This window comes from Zootoca vivipara, chromosome 12 (genome assembly GCF_965207765.1).
Source record: "Zootoca vivipara chromosome 12, rZooViv2.hap1.1, whole genome shotgun sequence".
Lineage (NCBI taxonomy): Eukaryota > Metazoa > Chordata > Lepidosauria > Squamata > Lacertidae > Zootoca > Zootoca vivipara.
Window position 1 is genome coordinate 13,534,385 of NC_142595.1, and position 23,692 is coordinate 13,558,076.

At 43.8% G+C, this 23,692-nt stretch overlaps 1 protein-coding gene across 1 annotated transcript in view; it reads right to left on the reverse strand.

Annotated features, from left to right (window-relative positions):
- MYO1D (myosin ID) overlaps nucleotides 1-23,692 on the reverse strand; it is a 172,705-nt gene that overhangs the window by 104,708 nt on the left and 44,305 nt on the right. The window contains exons 7-14 of the mRNA XM_035136261.3: nucleotides 22,892-23,008; nucleotides 17,949-18,152; nucleotides 16,607-16,752; nucleotides 16,404-16,518; nucleotides 15,569-15,739; nucleotides 7,886-7,956; nucleotides 5,200-5,274; nucleotides 4,032-4,164 (exon numbers count right to left, since the gene is read on the reverse strand). Coding sequence (XP_034992152.3) covers nucleotides 4,032-4,164; nucleotides 5,200-5,274; nucleotides 7,886-7,956; nucleotides 15,569-15,739; nucleotides 16,404-16,518; nucleotides 16,607-16,752; nucleotides 17,949-18,152; nucleotides 22,892-23,008 — 1,032 coding nt within the window. The remainder of the gene's footprint in view (nucleotides 1-4,031; nucleotides 4,165-5,199; nucleotides 5,275-7,885; nucleotides 7,957-15,568; nucleotides 15,740-16,403; nucleotides 16,519-16,606; nucleotides 16,753-17,948; nucleotides 18,153-22,891; nucleotides 23,009-23,692) is intronic.

A 23,692-nucleotide genomic window follows, 5' to 3' on the forward strand; every position in this document is an offset into this window, starting at 1 on the left:
AACAATAAATAAAGGTTGAGAGTGATGTATGGAAGTGAGAGCTGGACCATAAAGAAGGCTGATCGCTGAAGAATTGATGCTTTTGAATTATGGTGCTGGAGGAGACTCTTGAGAGTCCCATGGACTGCTAGAAGATCAAACCTATCCATTCTGAAGGAAATCAGCCCTGAGCGCTCACTGGAAGGACAGATTGTGAAGCTGAGGCTCCAATACTTTGGCCACCTCGTGAGAAGAGAAGACTCCCTGGAAAAGACCCTGATGTTGGGAAAGATGGAGGGCACAAGGAGCAGGGGATGACAGAGGACGAGATGGTTGGACAGTGTTCTCGAAGCTACGAACATGAGTTTGACCAAACTGCGGGAGGCAGTGGAAGACAGGAGTGCCTGGCGTGCTCTGGTCCATGGGGGTCACGAAGAGTTGGACACGACTAAACGACTAAACAACAACAAAGGTTGAGAGAAGGCTTTGGGCGTACTGTTCCTAACAAATGCTCCTAAATGGAGGCTTTTACATACCTACTGATATCTTGGTTATTAACATTCTAATGCAGTCTTATTCCTCCATCCACTGAGTGGCATGGCTGGTCATTCTCACTGTTAGTGAGTCACAAAACGACATTTTAGAAAGAAAGAGAATATTTGCCCACCTCACCCACAAGGAACATAGGGCAAGAAGCAAGCAAGCAAATCCCTACAGACAAATGGACTGAGGTTATGTGCTAGAAAAATCTGAGATCTATACAGGCAGTTACTTGACATGCCATAACTCACACATTAGATCCTGAACCTGGAGAGTCAGAGCAAAATTAGGTGCATTTATTTCAAAAATTTAACAGGTTAATTTTCAGGCCAAATATTTGCAGAGTAGTTGACAACAATTTAGGTGGGGATTTAGTTTGTGCACCATTCCCAATCTCCAGCCTAAGGAAGGGACTGCAGGGTAATCAGTCAAATTGTTAAATAAGTCTCTGAGTGCTAATTGGGCTGGGTGGTAATCCCCCCCCCAACATAAGAGCTTGTGAATCAGGACTCTAATATAGTCTGAACAATAAGACAACTCTGCCAATGGCTCCATCACCGAAGACTCTTGACTGGATTACATGCTCCACTGATTTGAATGGAAAAGGGGAAAGTCTGAAGGTCAGATGGAGAATCTAAGCAAAAATATTCGGCCAGAATCAGAGGTACTGATAGGAGACCATTAACAGGATCAGCAGGTTTCTAAATTATTATTAAACTGTTTTCTCTTTATTTAAATTACTTTTTATTCACCTTTCATAAAAATTTCAAAGCAGTTCATAAGAAGACATTAGAACTACAACAAAGCAACAAATACAGCAGCAATCAAGTCCAGATAAACGCAATACACTGGCCTTAATACATTTGTGTTGTACTTTTGTTTTATTGTGAACTGCTTTAAGATTTTTATGCAAAATAATATAAAAGTAGGATAATTGGTAAGTTCGTAGCAAGCAAGCAGGCACTTGCATCATCTTGGAGGGTTGTTCCATAGGCTGGGTGTCACAACAGAAAAGATCCTCCTCTGGGTTGTTGCAAGATGGATCACTGTTGGTTGTGAAACAACCAGGAGTACCTTGGCTGAAGATCTTAGCGACCAGTTAGGTCTATATCGCTGAAGGATTCAGCTGGTCCCAAGTTGTTTTAAGTCTTTACAGGTAAGTATCAACATTCTTAATTTGCTATATTGACAGCATATTAGTAACCACAGCAGCTCTTTTAAGAAGCAATATATATAGAAGCAATATATATATAGAAGGAATATACAGTGGTGCCTCGCTAAACGAATCTAATTCTAACGGGTCTTTTCTTATAACGAAAAATTTGTCTAGCGAATCCCATAGGAATGCATTGAATTGTTTTTTTAAAAAAATTTGCCCATAGGAACGCATTAATTGAATTTCAATGCATTCCTATGGGAAACCGCAATTCGCTAGACGAATTTTCCGTAAAACGAATTCGTCTAGCGAGGCAACCTCCACTAGAATAAACCTTTCGTTAAGCGGAAATTTCGTTAAGCAGGCCATTCGTTAAGCGAGGCACCACTGTATACAGTGTGTGTGTGTGTGTGTGTGTGTAGCTAGCTAGCTAGCTAGCTAGCTAGCTAGCTAGCTAGCATTGCAAATGTAATCTTACGAAAATAAAATAAAGACAGCAATGAAGTTAATGCTATTCAACACCGGACAGTTTTTGAACAGCACATTTTGTCAGCACACAATACTATGCTTCCCTCATAACAGAAAATTTAATGCAACCATTACAACCCATTTATTTCACATATTGGCTTGACAGCTGTAAAGCTCTTAATGGCTGCCAAAGAGTCAAACTTTTATGTCCACATTGCTGCTCTGAAGAACTCAGTGGTCCTTCTTCATTAAGGAGAATATTGCACATAAAACTTTTGAATGATCAAGACAGAACCTTTCCTACACACTCTGCAGGAAAAAAATCCCCATGGGACCTCCTAATGCATTTTGTTTGTACCTTCTCCCTGGGTCTCTTTACTGCTTCGCCTTTTAAATTAAGATTTTAGGGCTTCACTAATTTTGCCTCACACAGAGCACTGTCTACTCATCATGTGATTAATGCCCATAATGCAAAAGAAGGTTCAAGTCAGTAAAAACAAAACAAAACAAGCAAACAAACAAACCAGGATGGAGAAACACACCGAAATAAACCTCAAAAGCGCTGCACTGACCTGCTCCAGCGTGAGCTTAGATACAGGAGCCAACCTTGTATGAATAACAGCAGAGGTTTTTTTTCCTTACATGCTTCATTTTTGAAGCTTTTCTGCTTCTGATGAACCCTCTAGCGCTACTCTTGCTGGGGGTGCAAGGCACAAGTGGCTTATAGAGCCCTTTGCCAAGATCTTCGCTTGCATGGGATAAAGTTGGCTGCTAGTAGTATTCTATCCTTAAGTTACGCTGACCAGACAGGGATTGGATTGCTACCAAGTCCTCTATGCCAACATAAGCCCAGGTTATGATCGTGTAGGAAATTTACAGCATCATAACGTTGTCGACGTAAATCCTATGCTGCTGTAACTAAACCAGCCTAAGACTGAGGAAAGGGACAGCTCCAGAAGCACAGGGAGGGGGCAATCAGAAGGAATAGCTAGCTTGTTGCAGATCCTATCTACATTACCCCTGGGCAAGTCCTGACTCCCCTACTGGTGTAAAGCTAAGACAGAAAAAGAATGGCTGCAGGTCAAGAGAGCTTGTGAAATGTGCCCCATTTCTCATTCTGCTCATGCAGCAATGGAACATAAAAATACCAACTAAGTCTGCAACCAATCATAGCACACCACCAGTCATATACAAACCCCAGACTAACCAATTAACCAGTTAACCAATTCTACCACGTATTAGACTAAAGGTTCATGCTTCCAGGTCAGAGTGGTTTCCTGGCAAGCTTTGCACCCATCACCTATCTTTAGAAATTATACCTCTGGAAAACATCAGAGCCCAGTTCAAGTCCCGGGTCAGCTAGCCTATCAACCTCAGCTTTCTCATCTTCAAAAAAGGATCAATGTCCTTCTTCAGTGTTGGCAGGAGGACTGCAATAAGCACTATCGAACCCTCTGAACATAGAACATGCTGTAGGAATTCTGTGTTGCTGCTGCTGTTTGGAAGCCTAGTATTTTTTAAATAATGAATTCCTACATAGATGGAAAAAACTGACTTTAGACCAGGTGTTGGGACCCTTTTCCATCATGAGGGCTACTTTGCCAAGGCTACTCATGAATTGTGAGTTGGGGCAAAGGCAAGAGCGGCCACAGGGAAAGTATGTGACTCTTTTTTGAACAGTAAGCTACATTCCAGCCACATGAAAAGTCATGAGGTTTCAATATCCAGGCATGATGACAGTTCAAGAATGCATTTTATCTAAGTCACTCTAGGAAGTTGCAGAACAGGGCTGGTGAGGGGATATGTCCTATGGAGAGTGCCTGGAGGTCACATTTAGCCCTGAGTCTAAGGTTCCCCACCCCTGCTTTAAACCGAAACCCATTATTACCTTTGATGCCAGATTGTCCACTAAAGCAATCATTGAGTTCTTGAAAAGGGTAGCAGCAGTCAGTGGTCGCTTAGTCACTTCTGTGATGCTCAACTTGCCTTCTGGCCACATCTTTCTCAGCACGGGATTGGAGCTACAAAGCCAGGGAGAAAAGGAGTGAAAAGGTCAGTAATATTTGGTCAGCTGTAGTGAAGAGACATATGAATAGCTGAAGCTTGACTCCCTTTTTTTGTATAATTTTTATTAATTTTTCTGTTTTACCATTTGGAATATTCATTTAAGCAACCTGAAAATGTCAATGACTTCCCTTCTTCTCTTTCCATGGTTCATTTTGCATATCATAAATCCCTGCATATTTTACATAAACTAAACCATTTAGTATTCCATTATTATTACATCCATCAAAACTTGTTTACACTGTTGTGGCGCTGTGGGTTAAACCACAGAGTCTAGGGCTTGCTGATCAGAAGGTCAGCGGGTCGAATCCCTGCAACGGGGTGAGCTCCCGTTGCTCGGTCCCAGCTCCTGCCCACCTAGCAGTTCGAAAGCACATCAAAGTGCAAGTAGATAAATAGGGACCGCTCCGGCGGGAAGGTAAACGGCATTTCCGTGCGCTGCTCTGGTTCGCCAGAAGCAGCTTTGTCATGCTGGCCACATGACCTGGAAGCTGTCTGCGGACAAACGCCGGCTCCCTCGGCCTATAGAGCGAGATGAGCGCCGCAACCCCAGAGTCGGACACGACTGGACCTGATGGACAGGGGCCCCTTTACCTTTTTTATTTATCTTAATGCTGCCAACGCTTTCAAGTGTACACAATTCCCCCCCCATATATTCAATAAACATTTTCCAATCTTCTCTAAATGTATGTTCTTCTTGCTTTCTTATTCTATATGTTAGGTCCGCAAGCAGCGCATATTTCATCAGTTTAAGTTTCCATTCTTCTTTAGTTGGGGCCTCGCTCATTTTCCACTTTTGGGCTAACAAAACACGGGCCACAGTACATAAATAACCCTTTTTGACACCTGGGAATATCCAACTGAATTAACCTCAGCAAAAAGGGCTCTAGGTTTTTTTAAAAAGTACTTTTAAACATTTTTTTTCAATTCATTATGAATTATTTCCCAGTACTCTTTTTACCCTTTTGCAGGTCTGAAGCTTGACTCCTTACCTGTTGTACATCAGGCGCTTGAAATCTTGAAATAAAGTGTCCTTGTTTTTATCTATAAATCCTGTAACTGAGTAGCTGGTAAATGAGAGAGAGAGAGAGAGTTAATTTCAGTGAACCTCAAGTGACAAAAGTAACAATTGGCCACTGAAAGGGAGAGGCATTTAGTACATACGAAGAGCCTGCTGGATCGAGCCAATGTAGTTCCAGTGTCCTGTTTTCATGGTGGCCAGCCAGATTGCTATGGGAAGCCCACAAACAGGACTTGAGTGCAAAAGAGCACTCTCTCCTCCTGCAGTTTCCAGTAGCTTGGTGTTCATAACCATTGCTGCCTCCTACTGCGGAGACAGTTACCATGTCTGGAACGGATCACAGGAGTCTCAACAACACATGGTTATCAGTACTGCGACAACACACATTTTACCAAGCAGAAAATTAACAGCACCAGGGGTTCTCTCTTCCCTGGTAGACTTCCAGTGGGCTAAATCAGAAGCTAATAAAACATACTTCATACACAGTGACATGATGACAAACTCCTGGAGAGAAGGTGTACTAGTTGTGAAAGCTCACCTTTGTTCTTCTCCTCTCACACAGGACGCTATACGATGTGGCCCAATTTAGCTAGCAATTAAAGCCATGTGTATTTTTTATCAAATTTTATCTATATAATCCAAATAACAAAACAGAACTTCTTGAAACAGACACATAAGAACCAAACCAAACCAAAGCTGTGCATATTTTCTAGTTTAAAAGTACGCGCCAATAGGGCAAGTTCTACTGTTAAGAAATTGGCGTGTACTTTTAAACTAGAAAATATGCACAGCTTTGGTTTGGTTTGGTTCTTATGTGTCTGTTTCAAGAAGTTCTGTTTTGTTATTTGGATTATATAGATAAAGTTTGATAAAAAATACACATGGCTTTAGTCCTTGGCTGAAATCTCATCTCAGCTGTGGACTTAACTATACAACCTTAAACACACCCCTGTTACCTTGACCTCAGCCCATGTCCAAGCCTATGATTTTTAAAATGTAGATCTTATAAAATAGCTCAACAGGGCTATCAAGATAGCACTGACCTACCTTGCAGGGCTGGGACATTGGGATTTATGGGTGGCGCTGTGGTCTAAACCACAGAGTCTAGGGCTGGCCAATCGGAAGGTCAGCAGTTCGAATCCCCGCGATGGGATGAGCTCCTGTTGTTCGGTCCCAGCTCCTGCCCACCTAGCAGTTCGAAAGCACGTCAAGTGCAAGTAGATAAAAAGGTGCCGCATCAGCGGGAAGGTAAACGGTGTTTCCGTGCGCTGCTCTGGTTCGCCAGAAGCAGCTTAGTCATGCTGGCCACATGACCCGGAAATTGTCTGTGGACAAATGCTAGCTCCCTTGGCCTATAGAGTGAGATGAGCACGCAACCCCAGAGTCATCTGCGACTGGACCTAACGGTCAGGGGTACCTTTACCTTTACCTTTTTACCTTGCAGGTAATATTACTGGGATTATATGGTGAAACACTTTAACCCAGTGGTCCTTCGAGTATTGTTGAGCTATTAACTCCCATCATACCCAACCACTGGTCACTCCTCTCGTCTCACATTTCTATTCATGTTTCCCTTACATTAATATTTCCTCCAGAAATTGCACAGTTTCATGTGTGTGTTGCTACATTAAAACTATACAGATGCAGCAACACATGAAATATGCCAAGAAGCAAATTCTTGAGGAAGAACAGTGAAATAAATGGCTTCTGGGATTATGGAAGGGTTTAGCTTTTGTGTTTGAAAGAAGTGCCCAGGTAAACATGTGTTCAGGTAAAGGTAAGGGGACCCCTGACCATTAGGTCCAGTCACAGACGACTCTGGGGTTGCGGCGCTCATCTCGCTTTATTGGCCAAGGGATCCGGCATTTGTCCGCAGACAGCTTCCGGGTCATGTGGCCAGCATGACTAAGCCGCTTCTGGAGAACCAGAGCAGTGCACGGAAACACAGTTTACCTTCCCGCCGGAGCAGTACCTATTTATCTACTGTATATTCCTATGTATAAGACTACTTTTTAACCCAGGAAAATCTTCTCAAAAGTCGGGGGTCGTCTTACACGCCGGGTCGTATTTCTTATACGGCAAGTATATCCCAAACTCTATATTTTACCTGGGAAAGTTGGGGGTTGTCTTATACGCCCAGTCGTCTTATACGCTGGAATATATGATACTTGCACTTTGACGTGCTTTCAAACTGCTAGGTTGGCAGGAGCCGGGACTGAACAACGGGAGCTCACCCCGGCGCGGGGATTTGAACCGCCGACCTTCTGATCGGCAAGCTCTAGGTGCTGTGGTTTAACCCACAGAGTACAATTATTCTTCAGGTACAATAATATAAATTAAATAGCCTAACAATTTATTTATTTATTTATTTAACACCCTTGATAAGGGAGGTTGAAAAGTTGTTTTGTGGCTACGCAGAGGAATAATCACAGACCAATCATGGGAAGCTATGAGTGGCATAGCACAGCAGCAGCACCAAAAAACTATCTAAAAGCAAAACATATACAAACATTTCCCTAAACTTTACAAAAAGCAAAAGAAGAGAAAGGCTACCTTGGGCTATACTGCAGTGGAGAAAAGGCAGTGTGTGACGGAAAAAGTGTGTTTGAGGAGGTGTTAACAGGTAGTAAGAAAGCAAGCCCAAGAACCACACTTACATAACGTCTCCAGCGTAGTGCTTAATCCGAAAGTCTCTGTCAAATTCCAGGTTTTTGTCCATAGCACAGAGCTTAAAAACAAATGGTTAAGAAGTCAATATTACTGAAGCATCTCAGACTGCATTGCACAGCTGCTTCTCAGTGACAGACCCTGGTGGGCTCAACTACTGCTTCACATACAAGTTTAGCAACGGAATGTCTTTCCGAATTCTATTGTTATATAAGGTATTTATTTATAGACACGACAATCTGTAAGTCAAGGCAACCTTTTCTTTTAGACTCAGTGATACTGTTCCTTTATAGCGAAAGAAACTTGCAGAGAGTGAAGAACCGTGGGTCTCCACTGCCATCTGTTCTCTCCTCTTTCGTGCAATAATCTAACCAAAATACACAGGCAAACTGTAGGGCATCACCAAGTGAACAGATTGATATGAAATTTACGAAAAGTCTGTTTTCACAGGATATAGCAACCAAGTGAAGCTAGCGTGAAGAGAATACTGAAATCTTCACATGGTCAAGCAAAACCAAGTAGTTTAGCTCAAGTGAAAACAGGGCGGAAATGTAGTCTTTCTTGTCGTAAAACACAAAGCGATATGCAAGAAAGATGAACATAAAACATTAAATCAAACACTGTTCCATTTCACATGCCGTCGGTGACTGCAATGGTCCTGCAGTTGTGAGGAAAGCCAAAGAGCCAGTCCAAAGGTTGAGGTTGTTTAGATAAGAATAAAGCATGTGGATAGCTGCCCCTGCTTTATATACAAAGTTAAGAGTCATTGGTTCATTTAGCTCACTACTATTTATTTGTGCTCCTGGATATCTCCCAAACACGACACTTGCCTTCCTTTAACATGGTATATAGGGGAGTGAACCTGAGATCTAATGAGGTGTGCCCCATCCCATATTAAGGGATCGTATATTATGCCTTCAAAAAAACCAAGATCATGGCCACTGGTCCCATCACCTCCTGGCAAATAGAAGGGGAAGAAATGGAGGCAGTGAGAGATTTTACCTTCTTGGGCTCCTTGATCACTGCAGATGGTGACAGCAGTCACGAAATTAAAAGACGCCTGCTTCTTGGGAGAAAAGCAATGACAAACCTAGACAGCATCTTAAAAAGCAGAGACATCACCTTGCCTACAAAGGTGCGTATAGTTAAAGCTATGGTTTTCCCAGTAGTGATGTATGGAAGTGAGAGCTGGACCATAAAGAAGGCTGATCGCCGAAGAATTGATGCTTTTGAATAATGGTGCTGGAGGAGACTCTTGAGAGTCCCATGGACTGCAAGAAGATCAAACCTATCCATTCTGAAGGAGATCAGCCCTGAGTGCTCACTGGAAGGACAGATCATGAAGCTGAGGCTCCAATACTTTGGCCACCTCATGAGAAGAGAAGACTCCCTGGAAAAGACCCTGGTGTTGGGAAAGATGAAGGGCACAAGGAGAAGGGGATGACAGAGGACAAGATGGTTGGACAGTGTTCTCGAAGCTACGAACATGAGTTTGACCAAACTGCGGGAGGCAGTGCAAGACAGGAGTGCCTGGCGTGCTCTGGTCCACGGGGTCACGAAGAGTCGGACACGACTAAACGACTAAACAAACAACAACAACATATTATGTCTTCCCAACACAGAAATAAAACCCACGTTCAGTCTTACTGAAATCGCTTTTGCTTTATCTAGTAAATCATTCACATTGGGGAGAAGCTCTGACGACTGGTTTTTGACAGAGCCATGCTAACTATTGGTTCTCTCTCTTTTGTTCCTCTAGGTGCTTTCATGACAGCGACCTGTGTGTCCCAATGTCTTCCCCACTACAGAAGACACCTGTTACCACCTCAGTTATCTATCCATCCTCATCATGGTAGCTGGCAGCTGAGATTTATCCAAACTGATCGGGAAGATTCATTTCGCCAACGTTATGTAGGCAGCTGAGAGCATTCAGATGATGACCTGGGTCGCCAGCGAACAGCAATAAAGGGGCACAGTGTGGGACCAAGTTCAAGTGCAGTGGGGTGCTTGACCTTTCCCCGCCTGTCACTTTCCTCCTGCAGCCTCCTCCCGCCCAAGCAGCATTTTTTTCTAGCCAAGCTCCCAGAGCAGAAGTTAGCCTGGCAGGAAGTGAGGGAGAACTCACCCGGGAGGGGGAACTCACGAGAAAAGTGGTAGGTGAAAGGAAAGGCTCAGAGAGATCTTTTTAATGGAACAAGGCAAAAATAATTATTACTCAGAGACTTTACGATGTCGAATTACAAGAAGAAGATGCCTTACTCCCAAAGAATTATAGATGTCTAAAATCGTGGCCTAATTTTACAGCTGCCCCTTACTTATCTAACATCACTAACGAAGCTTACAGATGGGCCTTCTCTAGAGCCCCGCTTTGAGGCAATGCCCTCAGCGGTGCTGTACGGCAAATTTATGCGGGTACCAATTCATGAGCGCCTTTGCCCTTGCATGTCTAACAAGGTAGAATCGGTCACTCACTTTCTTTTATTTTGTGAATTTTATAGTGAAGAACGAGCTCAACTTACTTTACCCCTTTTATCAAAATTTACACCCTTACAATATTATTTGGAATTTCCCCCCGAAATCTTACGAAAATTCCTTCAGGAAGATTCCTCAAGCCCAGTGTCATGTTACGTGGCCAAATTCTGCAATTTAGCTATTAAGAAACGTAAATCCCATCTATTGAATGACACATTGCAAATTCCTTTTGTGTAATTGTTCTACTTCTGGTGATGTTACTGCTGATTTTCTTTCGTTTGGAATTATGATATTCTGTATTGCTGGCTTTTGCTGTAATAAAAATTGATTTGAGATTGAGAAAGGCTCAGAGCTTATATTCCAGCCGGCTGTTTTCCCACTTAAAAATACTCGTGATTAACTCCATGCAGAAAAGGGCACATTTAGCATAACCTGTGGCATGGCTTTATCATGCTATGCTTCAACTACCAGACTGGTGGTAGTTGCTCATGACCTTACTCACACATCACAAGGACCCTCTGCTTCAGGGGTGGGGAACTTGTGGCCCTCCAGATGTGGTTGGACAGCAAGCACAACCAATGGTCAGGAAAGGTGGGAGCTGTAGTCTACAAAACCTGGAGAACGACAGGTTCTCCACCCCTGCTCTAGTCCCTCTGTGTGGAAATGCTTCATTTATGGAAATTATAATGAGTGAAGCAGGCTTGATCTTCTTCAGAGTGGATGAGGAGAGGAAGGGGAAAACTCAAGCTAGAAAGGCAGATTTTACACTGCCCAGCACAAAGTTGTGCAGCTAGCAAGAACCTTTCATCAGGCAAGAGAGAGAAGAGGCCTGTAATGTAACCCAGATTTCTATTTTGTGCAGAGCAAAAATGCTTTCTTCTGCTGTGTGGGTTTTACATACCAAAACAAAAACAAAACAAAAACCCCAAGCTGACTGCATATCCGGTGTGCTGCTGTCTGTAAACTAGGACACTAGAATGTAGGGCACAGCAGCCCCTCGGAGCTTATCTGCCCCAATGCAAAACCCAATACGCTTCACAGGGGAGTACTGAAGCATTAAATGTGAGGTTCCAAGATCACTGTTTCCAAAGCACACAGTCCTGTCCTCTTCATAAACACTTGCCTCAATATTTGTGGTCACCGTTGCTGCTTTCAGCAAGGTGCCGGGGCGGTGCAATACCAGATTGGTTTTGCTTTGCGGGATACAGAGAAACCTGGATTTCCACTATAAGAAACTGCTGGAAATATTAAGGAAGCGATAAGAGTGTTATGGAGAACACATTTATGAATGCAAGCTTGTGATTGCACCATGAAGCATGTGGACAGGGGTTGAGGAGCACACAAAGTCATGAGGACCTGAGCTTTCGTGTAAAAATAAAAGGAAGACCCAAAGTAAAATAATATCTTATTACTCAGCATAGCAGAAAGAATTCTAAAAGCATGCAGGCAATTTTTGGCAGTAGTTGGGGGGGGGGTTTCACTCATCATAGATTCTAGCTGATCCTGATGTCTCCTGATCTAGCAGTCTCTCTTCACAGACGATTTGTCTTGGAATTTGGAGAGCTCTTGACACACTCCCCTTCCCCCTCCAAGTATCAAATGAAATTCAGTTTCAGCAGTACACAGATTTAAGAGGTTCAGCGTAATGAAGACTTGAGACCAATGATACTGAATATAACATTAACCGGCAACACGATTTCTGCTGAAATTCCTGGACACCTAGCCTTTTATCTGTGGAAACCACCTCTCCTCTGAATAGCTTGCTTATACTTTATGGGCTTGATTCTGTTGCAGCCATACTTGCAAATCCTACCCTCTGTAAAGAACACATAAAGCCACCACTACAGATATTCCCTCCTACTTTACTTCCAGTTTGTGTTTTACAATACAAACTAATTCAGTGATTTATTGGGCACCCTATGGGGCACCCTATGGAGAGGAAGGGCAGGATACAAATTTCAGTAACAACTACATAAATATGGTTCTACGTACGTATTGTGTTAACTATCTTGAGCATAGTTTTCATTCATGCCTATTAAGAATAATATTTGCTCTACATGGTGAGAGGCTCTCTTTCCACATTGCAGACTCATTTCAAGTAAGATATCTTTCTTTAAGCACACTGCCAAAATATGGGATCACCATTGTCCAGGGCTTAAAATTATTCATGCTGCTGTCTGTGATTTTGAAGCTAGCAAGCATTGGGCAGAGCCGTTAACACTGTTTTGTCATCTTTCTATCATCTAACCACATGTTTCACTTCGGGCAAGAGACAGATCCAGGTAGCAGCAGCATTTTCAAAAATGAGGGAATTTGCCATTATTTGTTCCTTTGTCCCATCAGCCCTAGGCGCAACCTGAAATCTCCATAGCAAGTAGCACAGCCAAATCCAATTAAGGGTGCAATCCTAACCCCATTTACCTGGGAGTAAGCCCCACTTAATCCAATGATTTACTTCTGATTAGACATGATTAGGACTGTGCTGTAAGTCTGCAATCTCCTACACTCCATCTTAAGACTGTGACTAAATGCAGATTTTGCGGCTCAACATCAAGCCAGCTTTTTCTCTCCACTCCCTCCTGCTTCCCATTTTATTTAATACCCAGCCTGATGAGTTCTGAGAATTAAAAAGCTTGCTCACTATTCTGTGTCATTGCCTGACTGTGGATTTTGAAGTCATTTAACTATAAATCAAACGCTGGTGTTGTCTGTGTCGTGCAAAATTAGTTGCTTAGGAAATATCACATGAATTTAAACCGGGTCCCTATTGGCTGCGAGTGACATCATCATCGTCTTGCCAAACTCGTGCTCCAGTTCTTCCCTGCAATTTTGAGCAGGCTCCTGCTCCCTCTGCTGGATATCAGTGCAAAACTGACATTTCCAATGTCAAAACTTACTTAACAAAATGCACAGCCGTACTTCAGATCATGGGATCTTACATTTTTTAGGCTACTCTCACCTTTGAGTCCAAGCTCTGCAGACAAATACCAGGTGGTCCCTTCTTCCAATTGGTACCACCATTAGAGGGCACCACCTCATCTAGTACCCATACAAGCCACCAAGTTAACTCTACCTATTTTTAGTCCACCTCAGGCAACTACAAACAGCACCCGAGCCTACTAAAACAACCACCATCCTTGTACATGCATACCCATAATCCTGGGCCCCACATGGTCTCAAATTCCCTTATCATTTCCACCATCAGAACTACTCCAGCTTGTTTTGCTACCTGCTTCTGCCTCCCCTCCTCCCAGTACAGTTGAAGGGAAGGGAAAGGCACGCACAGATGCCATGCAGAACTTTTGGGCCAAGATGCCCTGCTGCATCGACTTATATCTTCGCGCACAGACAACTCTGATGAATGAACAGGTGTCTGGTCAATGCCTGTCACATTCATCTTCACATTTCAACCTCAAGCAGCATCATATACCTATCCTGTTACCTGTCCTGCAATGGGTCTTAAAGACAGGATTTGGTACTGGAGGTACAGACATGGATTTGCTTGTTCTGTTAACAAACACAAGCATGGCTGTATTAACAGAACAAGCAAACCTAACTTAAGCTCCCATTTAAGGGGGGGAAAGGGGGGAAGGACCCCTGGGCAGTTAAGTCCAGTCAAAGGCAACAATGGGGTTGTGGCGCTCATCTCGCTTCAGGCTGAGGGAGCCAGCATTTGTCCACAGACAACTTTCTGGGTCAAGTGGCCAGCATGGTTAACCGCTTCTGGTGCATGGAGAACCATGAGGAGTGCCAGAGTGCATGGAAACGCCATTTACCTTCCCTCAGCAGGGGTACCTATTTATCTACTGGCACTGGTGTGCTTTCAGACTGCTAGGTTGGCAGGAGCTGGGACAGAACAATGGGAGCTCACCCCATTGCAGGGATTCGAACTGCCGACCTTTCAAGACTTTAAATCGGTAAGCCCAAGAGGCTCAGTGATTTAGACCACAGCAACACCTGCATCCCTTGCCTGGGAGTAAAGTTCCCTTTTACTGCTGCTTTGGCACAGTAAGCACTGAGGTGGGAAACCTGTGTCTGGATTGCACCACTTCAGATCACAGGGAGGGGCTTACATAATGGCACACTCCCCCAATTAAAATAAAAATCAAAACTACACCAAAAAGCGTTCCAGCCTTGTCCCCCAAAACCCTATTTTTCATTTATTTTTTGGGAATAGATTTTTTCCCCCATGAAAGAATATTACATTACGGGAATTTCCATCTAAAGTTTTAGCACCTTGATGAGAACTAGATCTCTCTCTCTCTCTCTCTCTCTCTCTCTCTCTCTCTCTCTCTGGATGTCTTAATTACCTAAGCAGCGTGTGCTGTTTATTTCTTCTGAGCTCACCCTGCAAAGGTGGAATTTGCACTCTGAGAATCTCAGTGTTTGGCCCTGAGAATCTCAGTGTTTAGCGCTGAGACCAGACTTACAAAGTGCATGGGCAATACGATATGAGATGACAAAGTGGACATCTGTCAGGGCTGGAAGCAGGCATAGGTCAGCAACAAACCAATAAATCAACCGAGACCAGTGAAGTTTATTCTCTATTCAAGGAAACCAACCACAGCTCTGACCTAGTGGTCTCAGGCAACCCTTTCTAGGAGGGTCTTGCCCCAATGAAACAGCTGAAGTGCCCACCAGGACTCAGGATGCGTCTGCGCACAACCCAACTCTGCTCTGCCTCTTTCATTTCTCGTTGTGTTCTAGGAGACCAGGGGAGCTGGTTGCAGCAGGAGGGGAAGACTCCCTGGATTCTGTTTCTGCCTCCGAGTCTGAACTGTGCTCTGCCACAGCCTCTTCTTGTTCACTAAACCCTGTCACCTCTTCTACTTCAGACCCTTCCCCTCCCCCAGATCTGCTCCTTCTCCCTCTGACCACTCGTCATCGTTCCACCACCAATCCCCAGGTTCTGAGCCTTCTTCCCTGGGGGTTCCTTAGGGGGTTCCCTGGCTGGTGCCTCCCATCTCTCCTTTGCATCCAGCCAGTCCACTACAACACCCAGCAGTGTAAGCACTGCAGTAGGCATTGTTCCCTGCTTTTCCTCATGACAAACAGGAGCAAAGCAAGCTGCATCTGGTTTGCTATTTTGTTCAAAACTGAACATCGTTCTCACTGTGAAAGGGTAGGATATAGGTTGATTTAGGTTGACCCCCAAGCTTGATTTAGTCAAGTGAAGTTATTATACACACACAAAGGAGTACCTTTCTGCTGGAGAAGTGAGCGTGTTTGCCCAGTTTGGTATTAAGAGCCTCCAAGAACATCCCATCAGTGACTCTGCCGACATTCATGCAGGCATCATCCAGAATGGCAATGATTCCTTTATGCTGTTGCTCCACTAGGTCAATAATGATCTGGTTGTTGAAGTAGTCAATCTGCAGAGTGGTTCAAGCAGGGTTATTTGCAACAGTGATCCAACTACGGTAAGTGAGGAATGTTTTCTCTCTCGATTGCAGGCACGCAATTGTAGGGAAACAGAGAAGCAAGCGCCAGTTTACGTTTACCTAGAAATGCAAGCAGTGTCTTCACTCTTAAAGGTTGCGCTCACTGTCAAAATTTATTCCAATTTCAGTTCTGGTATTTCAGGTCATTTCAGGCAAATCTATCGAACTCCCCTATGGCTTTACTCCAGTTTCAAAGCACCACTAAAAATCCTGCAGAATGGAATGGGTCTGCACTCGACTCTCCGTGGCTGGGGATGGAGGGCTCTCCCATTCTAAATCCCTCTCTTTTGAGCTTTGAATAGCTACCTGCTGGTGTAGAATCGCTAACACCTGGCATCTTCAAATCCATGTTGGCTTTGTCCGACTGCTCATCTCAGAGCTTTCCAAGCTTTTCATGTTGGTGACACACCTTTTAGACATGCATCATTTCATGACACAGTAATTCAGTTTTACTAGCAAACTGGAAGTTAAACTAACCCGTTTCCAGGCCCGGGAGAAGCATAGGGCGTGTTTGCGTGACACACCTACACAGTGCAGCCAACACCCTAAAAGTGCCGTGGCACACAGTTTGGAACGCTCTGGCTTATCTACTCACATGCTTCCACGGAATTCCCTCACGCTGATATTCCTCTTGCTCTTGCTTCAAAACAAGCTGAATGAAGAGCTGCTGCAGTTTCTCGTTGCAGTAATTGATACAGAACTGTTCAAAACTAAAGCAAAAACATATTGAAATAATTAATTAATTCCGCAACTGGAAACAATTTAAGTGATATGCCTAACCCTCTCAAGACACCTCACCTGTTATTGTCAAAGATCTCAAAGCCATAGATATCAAGGACCCCGATTACAGTGTTTTTCCCATGAACTGTGCTGTTGTAGTCCTTGACTTCAATCACGTCATTGATGTGTGTCACAATCCAGCAGAAAAGGCGCTCGTATATTGCCTTCAAACCAAAAGAATATCCAGGGTCATTTTTCGTTTCTGCTGCTCGGGTTTAGTTAGCATTCAGCTTTGTGATGCATTTCTGTAGCACTCTAATAGGAAACTGGGGAATATGTAACCAGCTGTCAAAATCCTAACAAAGTTTAAGGAAACTAGCCTAGGTTAACTACAGGTTGCTCTCTAGCTGCTTTAGGTTTTACTGTGATGTCAATTTGCAAGACACTGGAGATGCTAAACATGTTAAACCAATTAAAAAAATTCCTTCAGTAGCACCTTAAAGACCAACTAAGTTTTTATTTTGGTATGAGCTTTCGTGTGCATGCACACTTCTTCAGATACCTTCAAACCAAGGTATGTTAAACCAATATTCTTATCTGTGGTAAAGTCTACGGGTTCTCCCATCACCCCTGGGCCAGTGGACAATTCTCACCGAGGAAAAAAAAATAGTTGCTCCGTCTCAGACATTGCTTGGTGCTCTTTCCCAGAGTACAGTGGTACCTCAGGTTACAAACACTTCAGGTTACAAACACTTCGAGTTACAAACTCCGCTAACCCGGAAGTAGTACCTCAGGTTGAGAACTTTGCCCCAGGATGAGAACGGAAATTGTGCGCTGGCTGCGAAAGCGTGCCTCAGGTTAAGAACGGTTTTGGGGTAAGAACGGACCTCTGGAACGAATTAAGTTCGTAACCCGAGGTACCACTGTATATTGGTTATATTGTCCAGAGAGTTCTGCATTCTCAAGGCTCCATAAGTCTCCAAGGATACAAACCTGTCTCCCCAAGGCATAAAACTACTCAAAACAGATGTCTAAAAAAAAAAAAAAAAAACCCCAACCCAACATTTGTCTGATCCCCTATGGCAGGCATCCCCAAACTTCGGCCCTCCAGATGTTTTGGACTACAATTCCCATCATCCCTGACCACTGGTCCTGTTAGCTAGGGATCATGGGAGTTGTAGGCCAAAACACCTGGAGGGCTGCAGTTTGGGGGTGCCTGCCCTATGGCAAGAAAGATTCACCTTGAGGTGAAATGGGCAAATGGCTAATAAAGAAATGTGTGGGCAAAAAACTGAAGATGCTGGCTATCAATTTATGTGTGCATATCTGCGTGGGTGAAAAGTATGAAGACACAGAACGAAACAACCACTGTAAGAATAAACCGAAACTTCCAAGTTGGCAGGAGTGTATCTACATCCACCTTTGCAAACGCATTTCTGCCATAGGTGGCTTCTTGCTCTGTATGCTGTTTATCAATGATGTCCCGGCCGGTAGCAACAGTTCGAAAAAGCAAGGCCTTCTCCACCATGTCAGCCTTGGTTGCGAGCAGGTCAGCAATGACAGACACTAACTTGCTGTTTTCAATGACAGGTATGTCACCATCCACAGAAAACTTCAAATTGCCCTGTGGAAAGATTGAAAAAAAATTAAGGACATTCATTCTCCCTGAGTCTAGGCAGCAAATGGCACTTCTGATACAGGCAGTGCTTTCAGACAGATGCAATTTCCTTAATGCATCCCAGTTAGGTCAAAGAATACCCCTGCCATAAGGGTTCTACCAGGCAACCTCTGAAGCCAACAGTTAACCTGGGGTTCTGAGGACACATGAGAACTAAAAAAGCAAATTTCCGACGGTGTACTAATGGTGGCAAAGAGATTGGTGCTCCAATCAAAAGGTTTATCTGCATTAGCAGCATATGAGAAAGCAACTTTTCAAAGACAACAGCATATAAGGGAAGTTCCCCATCATCTGGACTCCATGTATGTATATATTTGCACAACAGATATAAAAATGACAAACACTGACCATAGTTCCCAATGTACTAAATGAATTATTGAACATTTATAATTTTCCACCCCAACATGGAATGTTATTTGCATTTTGTTTTATTTTGTATTTACCTTAAGTAGGGTTGCTGTGAAGAAAGTAAAGACCAGGACACCCCGAATGTTGTTGAGCAAATTGTTAGGAAGACACCAAATTTCTTGAGCTTCTTTCTATTTTTTTATAGAAAACCGCCAAAGTTGTTGTGCCAAAAAACAAAAATTTTCGATTTACTTGCCAAAGATCCAGAAAAAAGTGCTGCCTTTTGGAAATTTCTCCGGGATGGCAATTCCACCTTTGAAATCCCAGTAATGTCTGGGAAATCCCAGTAACGTCCGGACGGACGTATGGCAGCCCTAATTTAAGTGACTTTGTTAAAAGGAAATTTGTTTTAAATTAAATTAAATCAAATCATTAAGCTTCCATCCCATGGAAAAAAGCTTGAGACAGAGATTTCGGAAAGAAGTCCAGGACCAAAATAATTTGAAACAAAAGAATGTTGCTCCAGGAGTTCAGTAATTCCTTCTTTTGGGGAAAGGAACTGCCTGATATGAGCTGGAGGCTTTGACAAATTCCCAGTGTTGAAGGCACAGTCATACCTCATGTTACGTCCGCTGCGGGTTATGTCTTTTCAGGTTGCGTCCCGCGGCAACTTGGAAGTACTAGAAGGGGTTACTTCCGGGTTTCGCCACTTGCGCATGCGCAGTAGCGCTAAATCGCGCTTTGCGCATGCACACAAGCGCCAGATCACGCCGCGCACCTGCGCAGATACAGCGCTTCAGGTTGTGGACTTTTCATGTTGCAAACAGGCCTCCGGAACGGATCCCGTTCGCAACCAGAGGTACCACTGTATATGAGATCCCCTGATCAGTGGTTTTGCTAGGGTGAGGATTGGATGCCTCATTCATTCCAGCCACACGAGTCGGTGGAAAATATTATGATGGCGGGAGAATATGTTAAAGCACTCTCCTTCAAAAGGCCACCTCAGGAGAGGTGCCTATTCTGTAATGTTTGTTAAAAGCTAAAGAAGACTTCCATGTGGCTACCTGACAAATCTCTAAGAAAGGAGCACTAATGGGAAAAGCCATTGAAGCTACTGCTGCCCTTGTTGATTGGGCTCTGTGTGGGAAATGTCGGGGGGAGGTGATGATGCAAATCCCCCACACTGGAAACCTCTCTGGGCGTCTTCCGTCTGGAGCACAGCACAAGATGTTTTGTAACTCTTCAGTCCTGGTGCGCAGCAGCAATACATATCTGAAGATATGCACACACTCAAACAGCAGAGTAAAGCTGGAAGCCGAGGCCATGAGGTGTGGCATCTAAGTTTATTAAGTAATATATACAGGACAAAGGAATCATGGCGTCCTTCTCACATCTTCTCCAAGAGAGAGGGAGAGTACAAAAGTACAATACAACGGACTAGATAGGACTGGCTTCCGTTTCCCACACTTTCCAAGCATGGAATGTAAACACAGACATGTGATGTAACAATCACACATCCAGCAATGGGAGAGAATGAAAATATTGACACTGATGTTCTTATCCTTTGGGAGTTGTTGGGTCTCTATATGCCAGAAAAATACGAGTTTTGAGCCATATGGCTAGGATAGTGCTTGAGGCTTTCCCTCCCACGGTTCGAGGTTGAAAGGAATTGAAAAAGGGAATCAGAAATGTACTATGTATTTTTAATGTACTTCTTCAGTGCTCTTTGAACATCCAGCTTATACCATATACTCTCTCTTGGTTGAGAGGAGCACAAGCAAAGGGAAGGGAAAATCAGTTCTTGTTCACTATGGAAGTCCAAAGCAATATTTGGAATAAAGGTTGAATCTTGTGCTAGTGGAAAAAAAAGCAGATGGTTTTTGATGCTGACGGCTCCTAGCACAGATTCTGCAAGTGGTGGCGATAGCCATTAAGAAGATGACCTTAAAGGAGGAGAACTGAGAAGGTGAGAAAATGAAACCCACTTTAAGTGCATGTGGCACAGGGGAACCTTGGTTGGAGCCATCTGAAGAATACTGTGTGAGGATGTGGCTCAGTTGGATGGTTGCTTTGTGCAGGTCCAATCTGCTGATATCGGATGAATCAGGACCAGCTGGAGAAGATTCTAAAAGAGTTCTTAGACTCCCTTTCCTATTCCTAGTGAACTAACTGGCCATTTATGCCAACAATAACAGCTTCATTATTCCAACACCACCTTCTTTTAATATAAAAATATAATAACGCTGAGGGGGACCCCTGGATAAGTTGAGGGAAGTCGAGGGAGAGCTATAGGATACAGAGATGCGGTGCTAGCTGATGCTGGGGGAGGGGGGGGGAAAAGAGACGACATTTTCCTGAGAGCTGAATATAGCAGGAAGGCCACTGCTGGTCATAATGGGGAATGGTCTGGGCCACACCCTTCCAAGATGACACTTGGCAGGAAGATGATGAGGAACCCAAAATGGCATCAAAGGGGCCTGCCCTCTTTGTGAACTCTTTCCACACCACCTGATATGGTGAGATCAACATCTCTGTGGCTCGTTTGTTGCTCCTTGGTGTTTGATTCCATCTAGTGGCAGCAGTTGGCATATTGGGACTCCCTGGGAGGATGAGAGATGGTGCTTGGGAAGCAGACACCCATATTAATTCCAGGTGCGACTGAGACACCAAGTCGGAGCATTCTTAAGCTGTAGGAGCAGGCCGACTACAGAGGTTTACGGCTAGAGACTCAGTCTCAGGCACCTGTGATTTTTTTACATTTAACTATTCTCTCACGCTGAACTGTTTCCTTTGTGGCCTGCCTTCTCTAAACGGAGCCATGGGGAAAGGAGGAGAGGCAAAAGACAAAAGACACAGCACATTTAAGGGGATTTTTTTTAAAGCAAAAACAAAAACCAAGAAGATGGAAGAAAAAACTAGAGATCTAGGAACAACTGTAAAACAAAAATAGATAAAGAGGGGAAATCCTGAAGTCATCCAAGGCAAAGTGAGAGAGAAGGCTGTCCTTGCAAAGGCAAGGAATGAACTGAAGGCGGAGCTTTATCACATGTTCCCCGTCTTTCTGAGCAACGGGACGTCCAAACCCAGCATATTGGATGCCTCAGGCATCCCAAATGAGAAGTCCTTTTAACTCTCTTTCTGGCGAGTTTCTCTTTTCTGTTACAGATAAATGCAGCTTCATGAAGATCTTTGTTGGGAAGCAGCTCCCAAGTTGCTGAAAAGGCTCAAGCTCCAATTCTTTCTGTCACAGGCGCAGTAGCGGCTACTCTAGAGTAAAGACTCCTCACAACGTCGCCTTTTCATGCTTTTATTCAGTGCAAACTATTTACAGTGCAGAGTCAGTACTATGTAGATGTTGTCAGTCTGGGTCAGAACCTCCGAATGGAGATTCCCGCGTTTTCCTCCAACAAAGTAGCCTGGGAACATTGAATCTCCGCCCCCGGCGCTTTTTACGCAATTCCGGGGTCGGCGGGAGCGGTCTTCTGGTCGCGCTTTCCCTGCTTCCCATTTCCTCTCCTGAGCGGAGCAGTGGCTCTGCTACCCTACCTGAGCTGTGCCTTCTACTTCCTGATTCCCCGCTAGAGACATCCCCCTCCCCACTCCCACTGGCGCTGGGAGATGAACTTGTGCTCAGGATGGGAGGAGGCTGTCTGTAGCTGCTCTCCCTCACACTTTCACTCCACTCCAATCTCCTTAAAAAAAAAACAACAACAACCCCAAAACCTACTATTCCAGTCAATTTACAGGACGCAAATGCAAAGGAGGCAGAACAAATAATTTGTGCCCTCGCCTCCAGTGTTCTAGGAACTCAACTTCCACCTCAGTATTAAGTAACAGAGCTGGAGTCAGGTCTTCTGCCAAAACACTGAGACATTTGTCATAAATTCATTTAAAAATGAAACCTTGATTACTGGCTTACGGTATCTGCATATCTGCTAGACAAGTTCCACGTAAGAACTATATGCTGGTACGGTACAGAGTATTCTACTCCCTCCCCAGTGAAGGGATTCTAAGCCTAAAATGTGCCAATCATCCCAGGCAATTAAATTTGAGAAGCATTCAACAGCTTTCCTCAGTCAGGTCCAATATGAGATTTGGACAGAAGAGAGTAGCAATCTCTACATTCGCTTGGTACTGACAGGAAATGTTGAATTTGTGAAGAAACAAGTGGTCTGCTCTTTCAGAGCTGCAGCTCTGTCATAATGCCACTCAATCAAAGTGTGCTCTCTCGCTCTCACTCTGATTATTCCTTAAATCAACACACGCACATACATAAACCCTCAGCATTTTAGCAGCCCAGAGAGCCATCTTTGTGTACATGGCGCCCTCTTACTCACCAAATGGAGAATGGTAGCTAGAATTTTGTATACTGTCTGAGTCTCCTCTGGTTCAAATCCAATTACTTTCATAGCATCAGCCACAGCTTTGAAGTCAGCACCATCATTAATAGAACACTGAAAAAGAAGCAGCAGCAACAGCAAATTAATCAGATGCAATACCATTGCACGCACACTGAGGGTGCAATAATAGACAAGAAAAATCATGGCGGACATTTCTGCAGTGGTGAGCTGAAAAGAAGAAGAAAAAACCTGTAGATATTGCACAATATTTAATCTGAAAACAGAAAACGTCCTGTGTGTGGTTTGAGCTACGACTCCTCCTCAGAGTCAATTTAACATCAGGTAGAAGTCTATATGCCTTCAGTATATAGTGGATAACCTATAGTGGATAATCTATTTCACATGCCACACTGATTGCAGAGAATGTGCTGAAAAGCCACTTAGTTAAGAACACTAAAAAGCCTTCTGGATCAGGCCAATGGCCCATCTAGTGCAGCATTCTGTTCTCACAGTGGTCGGCCAGATGCCTGTAGGAAGCCCAGGACCCGAGTGCAACAAACACTTTCCACACCTGTGATTCATATTAAGTGGTATTCAGAGACATATTGCCTCCAACAGTGGAGGCAGAACATAGCCATCATGGCTAGTAGCCTTAGATAACCAATTGCCAATTAGATAACCAATTGTTATCTAATTAGATAACCAATTGTTTCAGCCTTAGATAACCAATTGTTTCAGCCTATTTTACCAAAGGATGTACACAAGGCATGTGGAGAATTTGAAGCCACAATGTGCTGG